The sequence below is a fragment of the Scophthalmus maximus genome, chromosome 10, assembly GCF_022379125.1.
Source record: "Scophthalmus maximus strain ysfricsl-2021 chromosome 10, ASM2237912v1, whole genome shotgun sequence".
NCBI lineage: Eukaryota > Metazoa > Chordata > Actinopteri > Pleuronectiformes > Scophthalmidae > Scophthalmus > Scophthalmus maximus.
In genome coordinates, this window is record NC_061524.1 from 12,503,954 (window position 1) to 12,525,634 (window position 21,681).

The 21,681-nt window shown below is 43.2% G+C and overlaps 1 protein-coding gene across 31 annotated transcripts in view; it reads right to left on the reverse strand.

Moving 5' to 3' along the window:
• LOC118283604 (neurexin-1a) overlaps positions 1 to 21,681 on the reverse strand; it is a 231,974-nt gene that overhangs the window by 64,937 nt on the left and 145,356 nt on the right. For all 31 annotated transcript variants that reach the window (XM_035605752.2, XM_035605794.2, XM_035605776.2 and 28 more), the window contains one exon: positions 13,548 to 13,729. In XM_035605752.2, the coding sequence (XP_035461645.1) occupies positions 13,548 to 13,729 (182 nt within the window). The remainder of the gene's footprint in view (positions 1 to 13,547; positions 13,730 to 21,681) is intronic.

Sequence of the window (21,681 nt, forward strand, 5' to 3'; positions counted from 1 at the left end):
TAGATACAGCTCACATTAGCAGTCAGGCCTTGGTTTGAGAACTCAGGATACGCAAGCACTCTTCCCTTTCTACCGCATTTTAAGGCTGTGTCGGCAAGGCCCGTTGGTGCTAATGAGGACATGGCTGTGCCCGGTGTGTGTGGGTCGGCAGAGACAGACGCTCCAGTCCCACTCTGGGAGTTTTAATTAGATCTACATTATCAGCCACAGTTTGGTTGCATCACAAATCACCGGTCCAAGTGATCACTGTACATAAAGCATTTCATCACGATAAGCCTAAAACTTAACCCTTACATTTGTGGAACTGAAATTGAATTTGCCCTCTGGTCCTCTCACATTTATTTTCTGTTGTTTATAATTCTCCCATTCCATGTTTTTCCTGATTTCTTCAGGTGGCTGGGGCAAAACCCCCTTCCCCTCCATTATGATCTCATCAGGCCAAGCTCCTTGACCTTTGCGCTTTGCTGTAAATGTCAGCTTTCTTTATGAGGCCTGTGATGAGTTTATTGAACAATTCACACTCACTGATGCACACAAGGGCAAACACCCGCATGCACACACACACGCACGCGCACGCACGCACGCACGCACGCACGCACGCACGCACGCACGCACGCACGCACGCACGCACGCACACACACACACACACACACACACACACACACACACACACACACACACACACACACACACACACACACACACACACACACACACACACACACACACACACACACACACACACACACACACACACACACACACACGCACACACACGCACACACACACACACACACGCACACACACACACACACACACGCGCACACACACACACACGCACACACACATGTTCACACCAAGCATTCGTGCGCAGGCTCCCATGTGATCTGTCCTTCACAGCCAACTATAACTCTGATTTCTAGGTGTCTACTGAAAATTCATTGTCCTCAGCACCGGCAGGCAGCATGAGAGAAACTGCCCACCATCCTCAACAGAACCACCACAAATAAATCAAGATTTCATGGGGAATGAAAATGGCTTCCTGCCGGGCTTCACTGAATGTCTGTCCTGTAATTGTAGTCATTGGCTATCTAAAACTTAAACAGGGTATAGCCATTATCGGAAGGGAACATGTGGGGTAATGAACTACACACGGCAGTACAGTGCAGTAAAGTCCTACCATACTGTCTGTGTCTCATGTTTGACAATGTGATTAAAAAAGGGAAAACATTGTGACATAGAAATTGGGCCAACACAACTCATGGCACTATGCTGGAGAGCTGATCTGATCTCAGGCCGTTCCTGACTCAGCGTTCTTCGGGAGCTGTGGTTCATAACAGGGGGAGTGATCAGGCCAGGGTGGCAAGCGCTACTGCCATGATGATAAATGTTGTGCATTAGAACTGTCTGGATCTCTATGTCCAGGCTGACTTGAAACTGTGCCTGAAGGAGCGGAGGGAGAGGAGGGGAAGAAGGTATTCCACTGCTTTTTTTCTAATCTCCTAGTCATTCTTGCTATTGACTGTAGCAAAGCCCATTTGAATAAAGAACAATGAAAAAGACTGTGGACTGTGCCTCTTCCCCCACGGCGGGCGTCTGCACAGACTTAGATCTTGCATTCACGCCTGATCTAGCCCATAAAAAAAGATGAAGTCACACACTCACTGAATAACTTTCCACAGTGAGGGGGACAGAGATACACTCATGCATGCATACTGCTGTCTGAGGGCCACGGAGGCGGCAACAATTGGTCACAGGTTCTGAAGACCAGGCTGTACCTGACAACCTGTCAGTGGCTCTCCCAAAACACAGAAAACACAGAAACAGAACATACAAATAGGGTGGACATGAACTCATGTGAGTGTGTGTTTGTGCTTGTATCGTTCTCCAGACCTAATCCTACCACCCCCCTCATTTCATCGTATCCTCCTCATCCCTCTGTGCCAACATCAGGCTTTTCCTTTAATGAAATGTTTGGGTCCTTACACAGTCTTTATCTTTTCAGTTTTATCCTTTCTCTTTCCTCCAACTTATCTGCGGTCTTTCCCTCCCTCATTGTCTTTGGGCTTTTATCAGTCATCTTGCAGGGAAAGGTAATAAAAGGCCGACACATTGAAGGAGGCTCGCACTGCTTTGTCATCTTGTTCTGTTGGACCTCCCTTTTGTCTTTTATTTTTGTTTGTGGCAGCAGACCTTATCAGGGAGATGGGCGCGAGATAAGGTCCCTGTGGTTCTTTGTGGTGAAATAATACGACAGGGCGATAAGGCCGCGGGGGCTACGGGTTCGCTGCTGCTTCCCTCCTCCCACCACTACCTCTTCCTCTTCCCACGGTGTGCTGAGAAGTCCCAAGTGGAGCTGAGAGATATCAACCTTCTCTGTCAGGTTCCACCTTTGATAAAAGGCCAACCCTCCAACTTTGACACACACAATTACATGTTGATGAATAATGTCATGTTTGCTTATCTTTGTGACCTCCACCAGGTCTGCATGTGACACTACTGTTGTGTCTACTTGCTCCTGTTGCCATTCACACCTGCAACATTCACATTTTTTTTTTTACTTGACCTTTTTCCTACGAACTACAGTCTGTAACACGGGGGGTCAGCTCACCCAGGATCCCGCCCTTGCCTGCCACCCGGCAACCTGACCCATGACCTGGCCACCAAACAGTTGGCATCAAACTCCCCTCCCAGGTCTGGCTCCAGAGAAGTGTCTTTATTCTGGGTGAGGCCCCACAGCGCCCACATGCCCAGATCATTAGGGTTGGTCTGAATCACTATTAGACTGGACCCTCCCCATATTTGCTTTGGAGACCGTACCAGGGGCTTCTGCCCCGGACAACACACTTTCCGGGCCATTCACAAAGGATGGAGATAAGGTTTACCTATTTTATCAAATGAATTGTAAGCTGTAAATGTCATATCTTGAGGACAATCACACTAAAGATAGCAAACAATTAAAAAGAGGCTAAAAGTTAGTTCTAGACAGACACAGAACTTTCTTCCGCCATCTGTTTTACTACTGATGGAGTCACAAGTTCCTGGCTCATGCCATTACCTTTGCCTCTACTCTACAGCACCTATTAAGATTTCATGAAGTGGTAATGATTATACAATTACTTCCAGCTTGGAAATACCATAATAACGGCTGTGACGACCGAGGTTTGTGAGTTTATGGAGTGGATGTTTATGGATTAAAAAACAAACTCACACAGACTCGCTGACTGGCTGGCCATCGATTTGTGTTGCTATTGACCGAAGGAGGGGGGTGGGCGACACTGCTGCTCAATCGCAGTTACATTTTCCACATAAATAACGGCTTTCTGGCCTGTAATTGCCTCAGAAATGACTGGATAGATGAAAGAGTGGGCATGGGCGGGCATGGAATTGATTTCAAAGGTGGCTTTTTTGAGGCTTTGGACAATAAGTGAAGACTTGGATGACATGTCCAGCCCATTTCTTTTAAACTGCTCTCATAGTGAACCTGTTCTAATTTTGCACTTCACTGCCGACATGTCTCTTAAGCTTCCTCAGAGGTAAAGTCATACACAATGAAAGAAGTTATAAGCAACACTTGCATAGAAAGCCTACGCTGTACAGCGCCTACTGTAGATGTTTTTACTTCACACCTGATCAGACATTATAATGCGTCAGCCCTGAAAGGGAGATTAAAACTTTGACTTCGAGCGTTAAGCTCAGTGTGGATCCAGCAGAGACACAGAATTCCCACAACAATTTTCTACATCTTTTATAGCAGCTCCTTGTCAGACACAAGGCTATTTCGCAAAATGCACTGGTGAATTAAAGAGTTAAGGCGAAGCAGATACTTCAAGCATAACTGATTTATTAGGCCAAGCGAAGGGAGGAGATGAAGAGAAGAAAATGAATTAGGCCTCACATGCACTTTTAATTACTGTTGTCAAGGTGTTTGCGTTGCCCTTCTGGGAAAAGCATACCAAACCATAACTCATTCCAGCTACTTAGAAGACCCGCAGAATGAGCTATAAAGTTTTACACCTCTTCGACGGAGCAACATTTACTGCAACATAAACAAAACTCTGCCCTGCAACATCTCTTTTCTCTTCGGAGATAAGGCATCGCTGCACGATTGGTAAACTGAGCAGAACGAGGCCACGGATCCAGGGGTGCGCTTCTCACCTCATGCGCTTACCTGAGGGATAGACGAGGACAAAGGAACAACATGCGCCTGTCGGTTCGATTTCCCTGTGAGCTGCACTGCACATCGAGACTGCTGACATGTCATGGACTGTTTGCTCTGGCATGGACAGCACGGCTGGCCTGCGCCGCGCAGCTCTCATTATACTGTGGCAGAGAGGCAGAGAAATTCTTTCATGTGCACTTCAACACACACAAGAAGCCTTTTTCCTGATGAGCCAGTGGAATAAGCCATCTATGCACAGAGGCTCCGTAACGGTGCTTTGCTGCAATGTTTTTTCTCTTACAGCCGAGAGACAAGACTCTGGCCACACAGTTCCCCCTCCTATGAGCAATTATAAGAGAATACACAAGTCTTGCAATATTTAACTTGAATGTCAAGTGCTGCTGAGTGTATAGTCTGAGTTAAAGTCCGGGTAAAGTCGGTCCTGAGTAATATTGACCGGTAGCGATGAAGGATATAGGTTGGGTCACTATATCCATTATTCATAGCAGGGGACACGGGGAGGATGAGTGTTTCTGCTGACAATGTGGTTGCTCTCCAAGAAGCCCGAGACGTTTTAAAAGCGGATACAGTTCCCCACCTCACCAAGCCCAGTCCGCTCCAGATTGGTTTCAGTTGTGCTGATTTCATACGATATGTTCATACGATATGTCTTGCCTCTCAATCTGTAGCTTCCTGCTACTCATTTACTCTTAATGTTTTATGAGTCCGTGTGGTTAATTGGTGAAAGCAAACTGTAACAGTAGAGCATCATTTTCTTGTTCCTGGAAATACAGTCCCCTCAATAAAATACAACAAGCTCGGATAAAGAAAAAAGGGAATAGAATAAAATATCATAAATCAGGCAGCGAAATTAACTGAGCTAGACCACCAACTGCATACACCAATTCACCCACTGTGCCACGCTTACAAAATGTTTCCACAGCAGTACATAATTAAAAACAGCATGCTCGTAGGGTTGGATGGAAAGCACGGGGAGCTGGAGATGAGAGCAATGCAGGAATGAAAAAGGTAATTAAGTTGACCAAGGCGAGTTGTCTGTTTAATATTTTATGCAACCCCATACAAAGCACCGTGGATGCATCAACAACAGAGTAACGACAACAATTATGGAATAATTAGCCGGGAAGCACCCGGTAAGATTTTTCTTTGCCGGGGATATATGCGAGAGTAATTGTAATTTCAGACTTGGCCTGGCCCTAAATTGACTTTGCTTTTTCTTAACCATGGTAAAGACCAGCAGGCCTAACTTGGCATATTGTGTGTGTTTTTATCAAAAAAGAAGAGAAGTTTGACTTCCTCTCACTTTTTATGTACAGAAATTATACTTCAGCTATTGTAAATATTTGTTTTGAAAGAGGACAAAATGTATATAAATTATATTATAAATTATATTTTCCCTTATTCAAATTCCTTAGTAAACTGCTCTGTTAAGCAATTTAGCTCTGTATAATGTTAAAACAAAGTTTTATTTATTCATTGCTCATTTAAAAAGCCTGCATTTGGTTATCGCCCATTAATTATTTAAGCATGTCCCTTTTATGGAATGTTAAGAAATTGGAGAAAGTCATCAAATACTTTTAATTTTGTATTTAGCTACCAAGCTACCAAGCAATGGGGGAAAAGTAAGTTAAGTGGAGGCTTATTAGCAACAGTAGCAGTGACATCCACTATACATTATACACTTAGTCATTTTTTAAAACCTACAGAGTTATCTGTGAATTTGACACTCAGTTTTGTCTTCATCCACGATATTTAAAAAGGTGGCGCTTTATCTTACACTCCATGACTCGTTTTTAGGACACGGAGTAACTGATGTGCAGAGTGCATACACAGTCAGGGAGTAACATAGGGAGTTCTGCAAATCACAGATGGGACGGGCGCCGACAGTGCCAGCCCCCGAGCTGGTCAACTGCCCTCGTTGTCTGTGAAACTTCAGTGATGATGTAGAATATTTTTACCGGCCGCGCACAAATGTCAAAGCGATCAAAAATTAAAATGATGTGTTTCTTAGTCATCCAGGTCATGGTAGCTTCATGTGTACATAGTGTTTCAAGAAACTCAAGCAAGTCTACTTGCCCATACTGTATGTACTGTACATTCAGTCAAAAAAATGATGTGAAGCAATTTATGTTACATTTTATTGATATGAAAAGTGCTATATAAATAAAGTCTGATTGATTGATTGATTGACATTAATATCCTGGAGATATTATTCTAGCCCTTTACCATGACCAGCACTCCTCTAACCCCAACCTTGACCTTAACCTAAACTTACCCTAACCTTTAAACATGGCTTCACCTCAAAATGTGATGATTTACGTTATGGGGACTTTGTGCAGGGTTTTTTGACCCTGCACGAAAGATAAGTCTCCATAGTTTGACTGTGTAAACAGATGTAGGTCCCCACAACATGAGCAATGCACATCGCAGACGGTTTCTGGAGAAATAAACTCCATATGTGTGCGTAGGGAGACTCTGTACTTCTGCTCACTGTAATGGAGCTAGAAAAAGTATAGACTATTTTTATCCCTCCCTGAGGGCTGGGGCAGCTGTGTCAAAAGTCAACAGATATAGTGACGCCATGCTGCACCGCCCCAGTCCCCCAAAACACACAAACTCACTCTTTCTGCATACAAGCCCACATACGCAGATATGCGGAGATTTGGTATTTAAAATAAATGAGATTAAAGAATTCTGAACACGTGAACAGTCGATGTGGTAAAATAGGCTGAACGGTTTACGACAGCATGTCCAACGGGGATGCACGTGAGGAAGGGCTGGGCCAAAACAAACTCAATGCATCCCTTGAACTGCAATAACAGATACACAGAATGTCAACGCCTTTAACCTTGTAACCCAGCGAAAAGCAAACATGACTCACAGTGTAACATCGACGATGAAATCAAATTTACTCCACGTTAGCCATGGCAATATTGCTCTGTATGAGGCAAGCCTATAACGTATTGATGTACAGCTTTGAGAATGACAAGCTGTACTCACTGTGATTTGTTACACTAATAAAAGGGAAGGTACATTATTGTCCTGCCCTCTCAAATACACATACACACAAATCGTCCTCCCTCTCTCTCTCTCTCTCGCATGCACGCACACGCACACACACACACACACACACACACACACACACACACACACACACACACACACACACACACGCGCAGACCCTCATCCCTCTTCATGGACCACTTGGCTTTGTAGTGGCAAAGAGCTTGAACAAATTGAGAAATGATTGGAATTGAAAGATGAGTAATGGTGATTCTAGAGCTGTCCCTTCTCAATATGGAGATGATGAGATTTGATTCTTCGAGGTCAGGTGCATCATCCGAGCCGAGCGGCTGCCCCGTCTATGACTAAAAGAGGTAGGAGAACTTTTACTCTCACATACGGGCTTCTGCCACAATCGGTCACAGCTGACATGAAATCAATGCTATAGTCACCAGTGCCGTCATCATACTATTACCACTGTTCATTGACACTTAAACAATTTCAGGACAAATTCCGTGTCTTAACCACGTTAAAAGGGATGTGTTAGAGGAGTATTATCCGGTCCCGTTTCAGTCTCCTCCCTGTTCATGTATGTGTGACCGAATCCACAGCGAATCCTCAAATTACATGCTCTGTTGCTTTTGGATGGTTTGACGAAAGAAGGACGGAGAAGGTTTAGCAGCTCCGGCAGTCTTTAGAAATCTTCCCAGTGAGCCGGGGGAAACTTCAGAAGTAAGAGTGACTTGTGTCAGCACAAACCGTGGAAAGTCAAATCACATGTGTCGACTTCCTACCCTGTGCTCATTAGAGCATGACAGTTGAATGATGAACAATCTAAATGGGGGCAAATCCGTGTTCGGACACTGTTTCTCTAATACCAAAATACTTTGGCTCAGCCTTTTTCGCCAGGCCTGACATATTTTGTGTAAAATTGCAACGGAACACTGTGGACGCGGGAAAAGCTGCACATATATAACTTTCAAAATCTGGAACATTTTTATTAGTTCACTCCTTCAGTGTGAACCAGGATCTCCGTTTAGTTTTGTCTCCGTTTTGTCCGAACAGTCTCACATGCACGACTGAGTTGTGAGCAAACTGAGCAGAGATGTGATATTGCAATTGGAAATAAAATTAGGTCCTACATTTTTAACCCACTTTAAAAAGCATGTCAACGCCATGGAACTAAAACTACAATCCCATTACTATACTGGAATTGTTTCCATAGCAACAGCAGATTAAACATTCTGCATTTACAAAGTGTGAGGTGGCAACACAACAATAACACCCAACAAATAAGCATAATTTGAAACCGTTTAGCTGGGGATGGAATTAAATACTCAATTTGCGTGCACACAGTTCAGCATCAGTATTGTCCATTTATGGTAGACATGAATATAAGACATAGTAATAAAAATAATAATAATGATGATAATAATAACATGGTATTTGTTTGTCTCCCTAGGCTAATAACTGATTGATGTGCCGTGACTAAGCAAGCACCACAGGAAAGCTGTATGCCAGTGAGTCCTGGGGATATTACACGCAGGTCTGCTCTATGTCTGTGTGCAGAGCGTGCATGGGAGGTAATTACTGGGCCTGAGACCTGCACAGGAGAATTGGATGAGAAGAAGATACTCTCCCTGGGCAGGCGTTTTAATAAGAGTATTGGGGATAGCGTGACACAAGTTCTCTCCTGAGACCTGCAGCACCTCTCCCAGGTAACAATCTCACCTGCAGCATCACACCACCCTGTAGTATTTTCACTTAATGAAGCACGCGATGGTGCATAATCTGAGCTCCAACTGTGAGGTGAGTTGCAAAAAAAATATCGGATGACATTTTCTTACTTGCAAGTGGAGCTGCTCTGACAGTGGGCTTGGTGGTCCCTTTTCTCAAGCCCCTTTACATGATTAATAGTGTAGAGAGAAGGAGTTGAAACTGCAATGAAAGGTGTCTTCCATCAGAAGGAGAACCCCCTTTCTTGTAGTCAGCTAAAGGAGGACCGAGGGGAGCAATGCCCCACCAGATAAGTCATTATTTCCCCACCATTCTCTCTGCTCTATGGAACACATTAACTTCAGTGTGTCTAAGCCAGAGTGCCTTCTTTGCTTGTTGTTGTTTTTTTTGCATTTTTTCTAAAAGGGATGCATGCAATTAGAAGAAGGGAAAGAAGAAAGTGCTTGGAATGGTCCCAGACCCCCACACAGAGATTTAGAGGAAGCAAAAAACAAGCTCAGTGGCCCCTCGGGGCCCTGCCTGAGACTGAGGTGAGCATCTGATAGTCACTGTCACTGCTGCTCATTGACAACAACAACAAAAAAAGAAGGAAGAGCACAAAGAGTAAATTGCTTCTTAAGAAAATGTACAGATGGATTGCCAATAACAACCATTGTTTTTGCGGGAAACCCCCCCTCCCAATAAAAAAACAAAATGCCAAAAATCTCCTTTGTGGAGGATAAAATCTACCTCTACATTTATATTCTGCGCTGAGATTTTCCAGACATTACACGGTAAAATGTATTGAATGTACTGCACATCCACGACTTATAAACTTTGTTTCAATTCTTCTACTGTATGGATTTCCCTACTGCAGAGACCGACTAAGGATCATTACATCCATAATTCCCTGTTTTGCATAATGTTTTTGTGAACATTTCCCTGGATTTAACATTCATGTAATAGTGCATTTTTTATATATGTACATACATTGCCAGGGCACACTATCATATGCAGACAAGTCATACGTACTTGTAAGATAGGCTACTTGTTCAAATGGCCTCATGAATATATGCTTCACCTTAGCAAAAGTGAAAGGGATTGTGGAGAATCGTAATTGGAGAAACGGCAGAAACATTATTATGAATCTAGCCCTGCTTCCATGTGCGCTACAGTAATGAGCCCGAAGAAAGTGATAGTCGTACATTTGATGGTTCGCTGACTTCACAGTCATTGTTTTTATCTGCGATAGTGAGGGGAGGCGGAGGAAGGATCACAATTCCTTTGAGGTGCATTTAAATCATAGTCTCCACATATTATTCAGAAAATTCCCTCTGGAGAGTGTGAGCCGAGATGGCGTCCTTCAAGCCCTGCTGGGTTTCCTGTCATCATGAAATGGGAGCAGGAGATTAGGGGGGTAAGGGATGTAGAGGATGAAGAAGGAAGGGGTGGGGGGGGGGGGGGTGGGGGGTAAATACTGAAATCTGGTCTAATCCCATCTCATACAGCTGAAGATACACTCCTAAGACATTCATGCTCAGAGCTGAGGTAAATGAAAGGAATGAGGGGAATACTATTGGGAGTAAGCCGTATTAATACACTGTTTGCAAAGTATGCATCTCTGTATGAGCTAACAACTCCATAAATAGTTTTTTTTACACATTCAATAATGGACATCAACAGTCTGTCTCACTTCTTTAATTAATTTACTTTAGGAAATAGGACAATCTGGCCACTGTGGGTGAAACTAACTGTCCCTCAATACAATGTTATAGCAAATTAGGCCACAGACTGATTATATTATCATAATATTCCTTATTACGGTATTATCCACTGAGGGTACAGTTCTACCAAATAATTTTCACAGGTGACTAGCTGGGTGCTGCTTTTCTGGCATAAAAGACGCATCAAAGTAGCAATTTTGCACAGCTCATTGTGTTTAATGGAGTGCTGTAAAACACGTCCTTTCCACAGTAATTAATGAGGAGAAGACAGAAGCGTGAAGCATATATCTAGAGGGTTTGTATCATAAGTATTCCAATTTCATAATGTATTGTGATTTCATTTTCTGCTATTGTTGCATTTAGATGGAGCACATAGCTCAGAATAAAAAAGCAACAACCTTATTTCAGTGTGTGACACTCAGAGTTGCAACAATTATTTTAAAACACATTAATTGTTATTTAGGGCTGCACGGTGGTGTAGTGGTTAGCACTTTCGCCTCACAGCAAGAAGGTTCTGGGTTCGAATCCCGGTTCAACCAGGGCCTTTCTGTGTGGAGTTTGCATGTTCTCCCCGTGTATGCGTGGGTTCTCTCCGGGTTCTCCGGCTTCCTCCCACACTCCAAAGACATGCAGAATGGGGTTAGGTTCATTGGAGACTCTAAATTGACTGTAGGTGTGAATGTGAGAGTGAATGATTGTCCGTATCTGTATGTGGCCCTGCGATAGGCTGGCGACCTGTCCAGGGTGAACCCCGCCTCTCGCCCAATGTTAGCTGGGATTGGCTCCAGCGACCCCCCGCGACCCTTAAATGGATAAAGCGGTAGACGATGAATGAATGAATGAATAATTGTTATTTAAATTTTTATTTGAAGGAATATTTCAAAATAAACCCTTTTCTCATATTCAACATACAAAAATCAAGTGCATGACCTTCCGCCTCTTCGCGGCCCACTCTGTCTCTTTAAAAACTAATTTTCTCTCGTGCTCCTCTCCTTTTCTAATGAAATGCAACATTTCACAAAGCCCCGAGATTAATGTGAGGAAATGAATAAATAAATAATTTAATATATAAGAGGAAGGAATTCAGAGTGACTGCTGATGCGAGAGGAGAGGGGATTCTCACAACCCACTGCCCCTGCTGTAAGAACATGCCTTATCAACATTTTTCTCCCGGTAAAATGTCAATTGAACGCTGCGCATTCCATCAACAGGGCTAAGCATGTATCTGCTGTAAGCTGCATGATCTCACAGCCTCGTTATTCCATGCGAGACTCCCCTCTTTCACCTCACCCGTCTGTGTGGCTCAGGTCTCTCACCTCCGGCATTCATCGCTGGCAAAACATCAGGCCTGGACTACAGGCCGAGACCGTGGGAGATATATCCATTAAGATACTGTGTGAACAATGTCTTTCCTCGGCAAGCCTCTCTTTGTGCATTGGCTCCAGTGCAAGAGAGAGAAATGTTATAACATATGGGACAGATGTTCACAAGCTGCAGTGCACCGGGGGCATACCACAGTGTTGACCGCTTGTCAAAAGGGACCGAACGGAAATTCACCAAATACTTCAACGGATTGCGAAAGATTGTGAACTCTTAGGAAATAAGTAAGCGAGGCTGCATGATGTATTGCAAGTGAGTAAATTTGTATGTATTTCAATTTAACACTGCATTAAGATGAGCCTTGTTGTACCATTTCATTTACAGGACTCAATGCATCACTCGGATGAATTGGTGTATGAAGCAAACCTCGCCTGCGTCATCGCTGTTGAGGTGTTTTGTGCAGGTGGAAAAGAGCCCGGGAAGCCACAGGACACACACGGGCTGCAGTGGAGCATCTCAGTGAGCAAAATCGGTCCTTTCACACCAACACTCCGATTAATGTTATTTTGAACATCTTGTTTGTGTCCCCTTGTGGCATTTGCAGATGAATGTTGTGCATGTAAAAGTATGTATCATCTTAAATTGGCAATTTACCCTAAAATTTAAATTAGGGGCAAAAAATAAATAAAAATTAACTTGGCCCTGAAGGCTTGTGGAGAAAAAAAAATCAGGTGACAAAGAATGTCCACACACAGACAGTACGGAGGTGTCTCATGAGAGCAGCATCACGGCCGCTGTGTGTCCTAAGGACAGCCCTACTTATGTCACTGCATGCTTACTGTAGGTGTGATTATCAGTGTGTGGGCAGCTCGGGCTGAGGCAAACTTCAAGACCAATTTTGTGTGTGTGTGTGTGTGTGTGTGTGTGTGTGCCGGTCTGTAGCTCCATGTATGTATATGTGTGTGTGCAATTTTGCTCCTGGCCAGCATCCTCGTTGTTGTCAGTAAATGGGTGCTAGTGAGAGGAAGGTCATGTGGTAGCAAGCAGAATTATGTCCAGGTCAGAGGTGCAGTGTATGGAACCAACTCTTATCACCACATCATTATGCTCAGGTGCTGTTGCACTAACACAGCATCTGCAACACGTGGGCAAGAGGAGGGTTTGGGTTTTTTGTTTTTTACCACACAACAGTAATGTAATGTTGGTCATACATGCTGTACTTGCCATTAAAAGGTGACTCCCTCCTTATTTTGTGGTTATAGAATTCACCATAGTTAACCATCACCATTCAAGCCCCTGTGAAATCTACAGTATTTTCTTACAATATGAAATGTTCAAAATAAGCAGCAAAAATGTTTGTAGACATTAACTAAATATGCTTCATTAGGACTGTTTTGGTTTGGGGTGGTTTGTAACTAGATCCGGATTTAATTGCTCCCAAATCTTTTTCCCACAGATCCTCCCACAAAAAAAAGCATAGCTATCCCATCACTCATAAAAGCTGATTGAGAAAATATGTCTAAGGGGCTTTACTGGCTTCAATGTAATGTGTGCACTGTGTCATTTGGTGTACCACACTTGAAAGCACGTTTTTGACTTACGATGTGGAGCTTCAAGAAGTCTCCGAGACCAGAGGAGCTATCCACCCTCACCAGGACAGCATCCTTCAGGTGCGTGCTGAAACCAATGGCTAGCCGGTCTGCCCTCGTGCTGGGACGGTCGTTTGGCGGCCACGTGTATGTGATCAGTCCACCATCTCGCCCAAATATGTACGTTGTTCCCGCTAGAGAGAGAGAAAAAAAAAGGAAAGAAAGATGTTAGCGGTGTAATCGTTCTTAAAACTGTGTACCACTGACTGTTAACACAAACATTATTAACACAGCAAAGCCGAAAATCAGGTCCGTGTGTACACAGCACCGTCAATCTGGAGTGTTATTACGTGCTTAATAATGACTTTGCAAAGCGCCGGGCAACATATCACTCTCGAACAGCTCTCTCAGCCCTGTCTGAGGGTTTAAGTACACTCATGTCAATTCATGAGTAGGGGAAAATTCAGCAGAAATGAGGGAGGTAGGCACCACTTTCCTCATAATGCCGCACGATTACTCAGTTTTACTGCCACTGCGTGCTTCACCTCTAGAGGGAGGAGATACAAGTGAATGCTTGAGAATTTGCAGTCGTGTCCCCGGTGCCCAGGTAACCAGCGTGCCAGGCGGGCACCTCCTCGTCCCTCTCGCGCTTCATTAACAGCCTCAAAGGCAGACACAGCCGGCAGCATTATTGACTGACTGGTCCAATTATGCCCTTTGCGTGACCTCCAAACCAGCTATTTCCTGTCTCGCTGCATTACCTCGTTGTCTTTAGAAGCCGTATGAAAGGTCTGAACATGACCTGGTGGATGGAAGAGTGCCTCTAATTACCTAGCTATTCAGTGAGAAGAAGCCTCGCGGCAATTTGCCAATGACCTAGTCAAATTGATGGTTAGAAATAAGTCCTTCTCGAGTAATGAAGGAAGCGGTCTATTAAAAGTGGGAGTGTGCTCATGAATAAAGCCACAGTCTCAGGTTTTGATGCTTGCCAACCATCCAGGGCTTCGCCATTTCAGAGCTGTCAGATGTGTCTCAATCAAATAAGTGCCTATTTCTTCCCAATTAGAAACCTCAATTGGGGCAGTGTTTCGATTCAGTTTTTCAAAGACATGGAGAAGTATTATTGTAGAAGAATGTGTGTGTGTGTGTGTGTGTGTGTGTGTGTGTGTGTGTGTGTGTGTGCAAGTCGGAAGGAGCGAGTATGTGATTAGGAAGTAAATTTCTGCGAGAAAGACTGAAAATGAATGCAGCTGTCATATTAGCATAAAAACAGCTATCTTCATGAAAAATTAGACAAGGAGCTCTCCTTGTGTGCTATGCATTTGTGTATGTGTGTTTGTGTGTGTGTGTGTGTGTGCGCGTGTGAGAGTGAGGAGGAAAAACAGAGAGTGCACAAGAGAGAGAGACAGTGTGTTAATATTCATAGGGGCAGGGAGTTAAACAGCCTGAGCCTGAACAATAGATTATAAATCATTCTGACTGTAATTCCAATATTTTCTTGTAAACCAGTTCACAAGGATATAAAACTATCGATACATTTTCCATATATTTATATATTTCCGTTGTTTTTTTCCCCTCTGGCTTTTCCTTCGCAGTGCAGTGATTAAAGTGTCGCTCCACTCTCAAGTTCGTTTACCAATTTCATCACCTTATATGAGTCAATACACATTGTCAACCATAAGCCAAAAAGAATTCAGCCATTAATTAGCAATAGTGTGATTAACAAATGATGTTGGGGCATACAAAATCTATGGCGGGATTTATCGTTTTCATAAAGCATAACTCGCATTTGTAAAACGTAATGAAATAACACAGTAAGTGTTTGTGTTCTCCTAATGGATAAACTGTTATGAGGTTTGATGACTTCTACAAAGGGAAAATACATTATGTGTAATATATTTTGTGAGGCGGGCATCATTTGTTTTTCATGAAGTGTGGCAGCGACTGGTGAAAACGCTTCATGTTCCACTAATGCATCTCTTACACTGGCCCCTTCACAGACCAATCTCCGTTTCATGTAGCCATCGCTGGACTGTTTTCACTGTCTCAGAGATTCCCCCCAAGCCACCAAACACTTGCTCCATGCTCCAGCTTATTATAATTAAGCTCTTTTAAACCATGTCACTGTTGGAACTCACTGGGCCCTTAAGCGTCCATTTCCCCCTCTGTCTATTCATACGATTTGACACCCACTTTATCCCACTGACAGCTTATTTACTGTTGGTGACCTCCCCAAAAAAAACCCACTATCATATGAAGATTGCTCATTTCAGTGGACTGGCGTGCAGATGTGGCTAGTGTCACCCTTAAGCTAAATGGATGAACAGCAAGACCCGAATGTCAAGGCGACAAAGGTCAACGACAACTCTGTGACATTCAGATTACACAGACGGCTGAGAAAACTGAATCAGAGAGTGCAGATAAGGGATATGTGGTAAAGCAGACAGAAATCCATACACGATTGTGAAACCAGTGGAAAAACTCCTTGAGGGACTGTTGAGGATTAGGATACATGAAGAGACACTGCTAATGCACACCTACACTGCTGTGCACTGGCATGAAATCAGTTCACACGTGCCTGTGTAACTCCGCTGGTGGGAGTAATTATGCACTGACTCCATATTTGTTATTTGTGCGCTCTCATGGGACACCGGGTCTGATATGGATCTGTTGCAGTCATTAGATACAGTGGTGTCCTGGAAATACTTGACTGTTTGTTGTCTCTTTAATTTGACAAGAGTTTCAGTTTATTCCCTATTCACGCACTGTCAAAGAAAACACAAAAAAAACCCCCACAACAACAAATAAATGGCTGGATCTAGGTACAATGAGCGTTGAGATACAAAGTGCTCAGAGGTGTAGGAGCTACACAATACAACCTCGCGAAACAGGATGCAATTAAGATTTCCTTGCCTCGCGTACTCCCACATGCATTTGTATCTCCCGCATTCATATGCATTTCCCCAGAGAGGTCACAGTGCAGAAACGGAGAGGCAACGTCTTTATGTGCAGGTAGCGCGGTGGGTCTCGCGCAACGCTTTTGCAGCAGATCAGACCTACAGGATGAACTCCTCAAACGCAGGCCTCCGTTATCTGAGGATAATGAATCAATCTGCCCCCTCGTGCTGGACTACGTTGAGAGCTGGCTGCTCTCTGCTGCGTCAGTCAACATCAAAGCAGATAAACATTGGCAGACACTGTGCTTTCATTAAAAATGTAGCACCATCCCAGGAGTTCCCCTGCGTTTGGCCAAAGGGGTTTGTGGGATGGTAGACTGTAGGCCATAGCAAACATGGCCAGTCTGTTAGAAGCCCTCTTGGCACCGGCATCTCAATGTCTCAATCTATTTTCTTCTGCAATGAGGCAGGGGCATATAGCGAACCGGCCCATAAGCACTGTATGTTTAATCAACCGCGCCGCGTCGTATGAAGAGGGAGATAAATGCAAAAAGAAGGGAAGTGTAGCAGCTTCCGTGCCTCGGTGCAGCGTCTGTAGAGTGGTTAGTACACACAGACCAGGCAGTGCGATCGGCCACACTGCTCGACTCTACAGGTCAGGCCCACAGACTTGTCTTTCCTCTGACCTCGGAACGCGGCCGTCGTAACGAGCCTCATGTTACCACCTCTGCCGAGAAACTCGGCAGAAATTCAATCATAATTACATAGTTGGTGATGGAAATATGAAAAAGGAGAGGTGACATTATGGATCTGCTTTCTGTCAGCACCTAGCAATTGTGTTTCCCTCTATTTTCTGCCAAGGATTCCCGTAATGACTGGCGTGCAAAAATAGACGACAAAAATAGACGCAGCGTATAGTATCGCTTTTGGAAATTAAGTTTTGATCACTTCCATGAATCCCTTGAAAGGGCTTTCAAAGTAAGATGAATTCATTTCCCAGTCGTTTCTTGTCTATAGCCATACACAGTATCTTATACATAAAAATACCAGGGTTATATTCAACTGAAACTGTACGTCTTTATAGTGGAAATGAGCCCAATGAGGACAACATCTGTAGCATCTGTGAAGCACTTAAGCTTGTTTATGCCCGTGACAGATATGAGTGGGTGCACATTTACATAAATTGCTTGATGTTATACACCGCCAAACCATTAAAAAGGACAAAACCATGTTTAAGATAACATCATTTAAGTTATTTTTGGTCTGTACCCCCTCCCGGGAAGAGTACAATTAAAACAAGCTTAATGATGTCTATTGGATTACCATTTCAGCTTCCAGAGAAATCATTAGCACAATTTATGAGGCTCCTATTATCCAATCAAACACTATTGGTATCTGGTAAAGGAGCCATCTCCAATCGATGCTCCTGAAGATTTAGTGCCGTGAGGGAAAATTGTGAGTCAACGTGATCAATTTTCCTCTCCCCCCTCCCAATCTACCTTTGTCTCACTATGTTTTATCTTTCGGGACAATTAAATGGTCTGGTAGTTAAGGAGATGAGGTGGCAAATAGAATGTTCAGTTATGAGCAAAAGCCTTCAAACTTAGAGCTAATTAAATGTCTTTTCAGCTGCATGTTCTAACTTGGCAGTGATTACAAAGCTGTGAATTACAGAGACGGTCGAGTACGGCCACCGTTCACACAGCGTCAGTGTATAATTAAATGGTACATCACACCCCATGATCCAAAATAATGATGCTAATACACTGACTTGCATCTATCTACAATATATAGTCTAGGGATTCACGTTTGATCCACAATAACATTCCTTTCCAGCTTTCTTTGCCAGTATCATTATTTGACTATTCAAACCTCAAACATGATTTGATTATTTAATTGTACTCTGCCTCTAATTTCCGGGACAATGAGGAGGATTCGGGATTCAGGACAACTGCTTTCTTATTCGGGACTGTCCCAAATTTTTCGGGTCAATTTTTGTGGTCAACCTAGCCCCGGCCTATGATTAGGATCCATAGATGCACGGGTGATTTGATTTCAGAAGCTGAACGGAAACACGACAGCAATGTGCCACGCGTCGCGTTTGACTTGGACTGGGAAGGTGAAAAGGACAAGCAAGAAATCCCAGGTGATGCTGAATACCGTGGCTCCTCTCCTTCTATTTTGGAGCAGCAAAGTTCACAGTGTGTCAACAGAACGCCAAACAAAGACAACAGACAGGAAAACCCTGTCAGGGAAGTACAGTCCTCCTGGGAAGCAGCCTTTTGGTTAATACATTCACATCAACAGAGAATAAATTGTCGGGAAAAAAAGAGGGAACAGACACTTCTCTACTCATATGAAGGAAACTTCATATGTAGGGGATGGGCACATGTATCAATTTGTTTAAACTGCATAACACCTGTATAACCAAAATCATAGAATCATCAAACAAGAATTTCATTTCATTATTATAGTTACAACACAGTCATTGTTTCCATTCAACACCTTCAGGAGAAAGGAATTCAGCAGAGTATTTTATGTTGGATGTGCTCAATGAAATTAGACGCAGACACAGTCAAAGCACAGTCATTGTGTTTGTTTGTTTTCATGACAGACGCTTGAGTTCATGAATACAAATAAATTGTATTTGGAGTATTTTATGTTCAGGTTGTGATAATAATTGATAGACTGGCCGACAGGTACATACAACACAGACATTTGTTTTGTTCCCTAATGACAGACGGCTGATTTCAGGAGTAAAAACTATTTCAACGTTGAGTTTTGACTCTTGTATTTTACTGTTCATTGCCACTGTGACCACGTGACCACCCCCAACTCCCCTGTCCTGAATTTCACCCATTCTCATCTGGTCAACCTACAGCTGAGGCTCAAAGTCCCTTTCTCTGGATATGTAGGGCAATTTGACTTTGATGTAATTCCCCCAAGCAGGAAAAAATATAACTTAATTTGTTCACTCCGAGGATATCCACATGTGGCTGTGTGCTGTGAAGGAGGAAGCGGCTGGTGGGTGCACCTTTCCCTCGGCCAGACTCCTCCTGTAGTTGACTGCTGGTGCTGTTAGGCTCTTCATTTAATGTCACTGAACCACTTCTTTCATCTGTCGATGAAGCACTTTGCACCAGAGCAGCACTGTAGCCTCACATGTCAGACCCCCCACAAGCTAAATATTAATTGCCATAGTCCATAATAGCTCGTGGAAATTTTGCACCTCTTGCACAAGTTTCCACTTTTTTGTGCTGGATCTCTATTGTACTGCTCTCCACTCTCCTACTGCACATCAGAGTTATCTAAGCGCACTGGTGAATTTAAACCACATCTGCTGATGGTGTATTCTTCCCTATATATCCAACACTACCACAACGGAGCTGCAACTTACGGTCATGAAAAAAAGTCGCGCCCTGCGTGTCACAGGTTTTGTGCTGTTTTCACTGATAAAAGAATAGAGAGCCCCAAGTGTTTGGATTTGCAAATGTAACACTTCTGGGTTAACGGGGTTAACGCACGGTGGGAATTATTCAAATGAAAATGTGACACATTTTTTTGGTATGTGTGATTTAAGCACAGTATTTTTGCTCAAAGCTGTAGTCTGGTCTCAAATGTTTAATTCAAATTAATTTCGCTCACTTTTCTAGTAATGCAGGCATAATAAAGCTTTTGTTTAACCTTTGTGTGCGACACTACAATACCCCCCTTTAGTCCAGTTTCCGTCCTGGCCCGACTTCTACAGTCATTCTAGTGTTTTCATGGTGGGTTTGTGTGGCTAAAACAGGATTTCCCAGCGTGAAGGTGACTGCTGTGGTTTGTTGGATTAGCAGGCATTGTAAACTGAGAATGCAGCTACGGTACTTCTCGGCAAATCACCTTACTCTTAATTTAATTGCTATATTTTCAGTGTGTGTCTTGACTAAGTCATTACAAATGAGTCCCAATACTTGATAAAAGCAATTATAATGTTTTCTTAATGTGTCATGAACATATAAAAAACATACATTTTTATTGCACTAGTACATTTTGATATTTTCGTCTATTTTATCTTCGATTTCTTTCAGACTGTTGGAAATAAAACGTTTAAAATACATATTTAGGTGTTTATTTTACATAAGTGTGTCTATTTGTGTCTGGAGATTTCTCCTAAAGTCACAAAAGGTTATCAATCCATTGCAACATGCAATAGTGGTTTCCAATAAAAATGTAAAATATATATTTTTTTTCTATGGCTGCTGACAGCATTTTATGATTCATGAAGTAATGCAAAAGAGTTTTTCCCAAATCCCCTCAGTAGAAACATTTGGCTCTAATATGTCAACAAAATAAAAGACGGATTTTGAACAAGGCTTTATCCAATATTTCCAGATTTCTGTTTTGGAAATCTACACAAATCAGGAAATATTGAATCAGATTATGCCTCATTTGGACATTCAAATAAAAAAAATATTTAGTTACTCTAAAGAAATGTTGCCTTATTGTAAGTAATGGGGAGGGAAGGTTGTTTACTACTCATTAAATGTTTTCCCCTATTCGCACGCAGTGTCTTGGCTTAACTTCCTGCAGCGAACAGACCGTCCTGTCAGGTGTCACTTCTGTAGCTGACATTGTCAAATGCTTTGACATGAGAGGTGATTAATTGCCCGCCACCTTTGACTGGCAGCCTTGGTGTGTTAGGATAATTGAGTAGTGCGAACGACAGCAGCTATGAAAATATGTGTTGAGAGCAATTCTTCTCCCAGTTGTTTGAAGGGCGGCAGTTAAAGCACAGCTGCTGGTTGTCCGTCCCATGGGTGCAAATGAAGAACATTCTGCTGGACGATGAAAAGTGGAAAGCAAAGGGTAGAGGATACAGCTAGATCCCTGTGGCCACCCCGCACCCCCAGACAATCTCTATTTCTATATCTGTTCTTTGTTCTATTGCAGTATGGCGAGGTCCTTTCAACAATTTAAACTTCGCTCTTAAGCTCTGCTGGTGGGAAAAAAAGAAGCCGTTCTCTGTCCTCAGCGGTGTGTGAGAAGCCCTTTGGGAGACTGAAGCGACTATGGATTGTTGACTTGTCTTAATCCTCTCTCAGCACAAACAACTGCCTCGCTTATAATGGAATAGGCCACTAGAACAGAACCAGCCGTCATGAGAAAACGGTACCTGCGTCACAGGTAGAACTTGGAACAATCTTGTACAACAAACAGCCGCATGAAGGCAAAGCCATCTCTTAATGTGACACTTTCACTAATACACG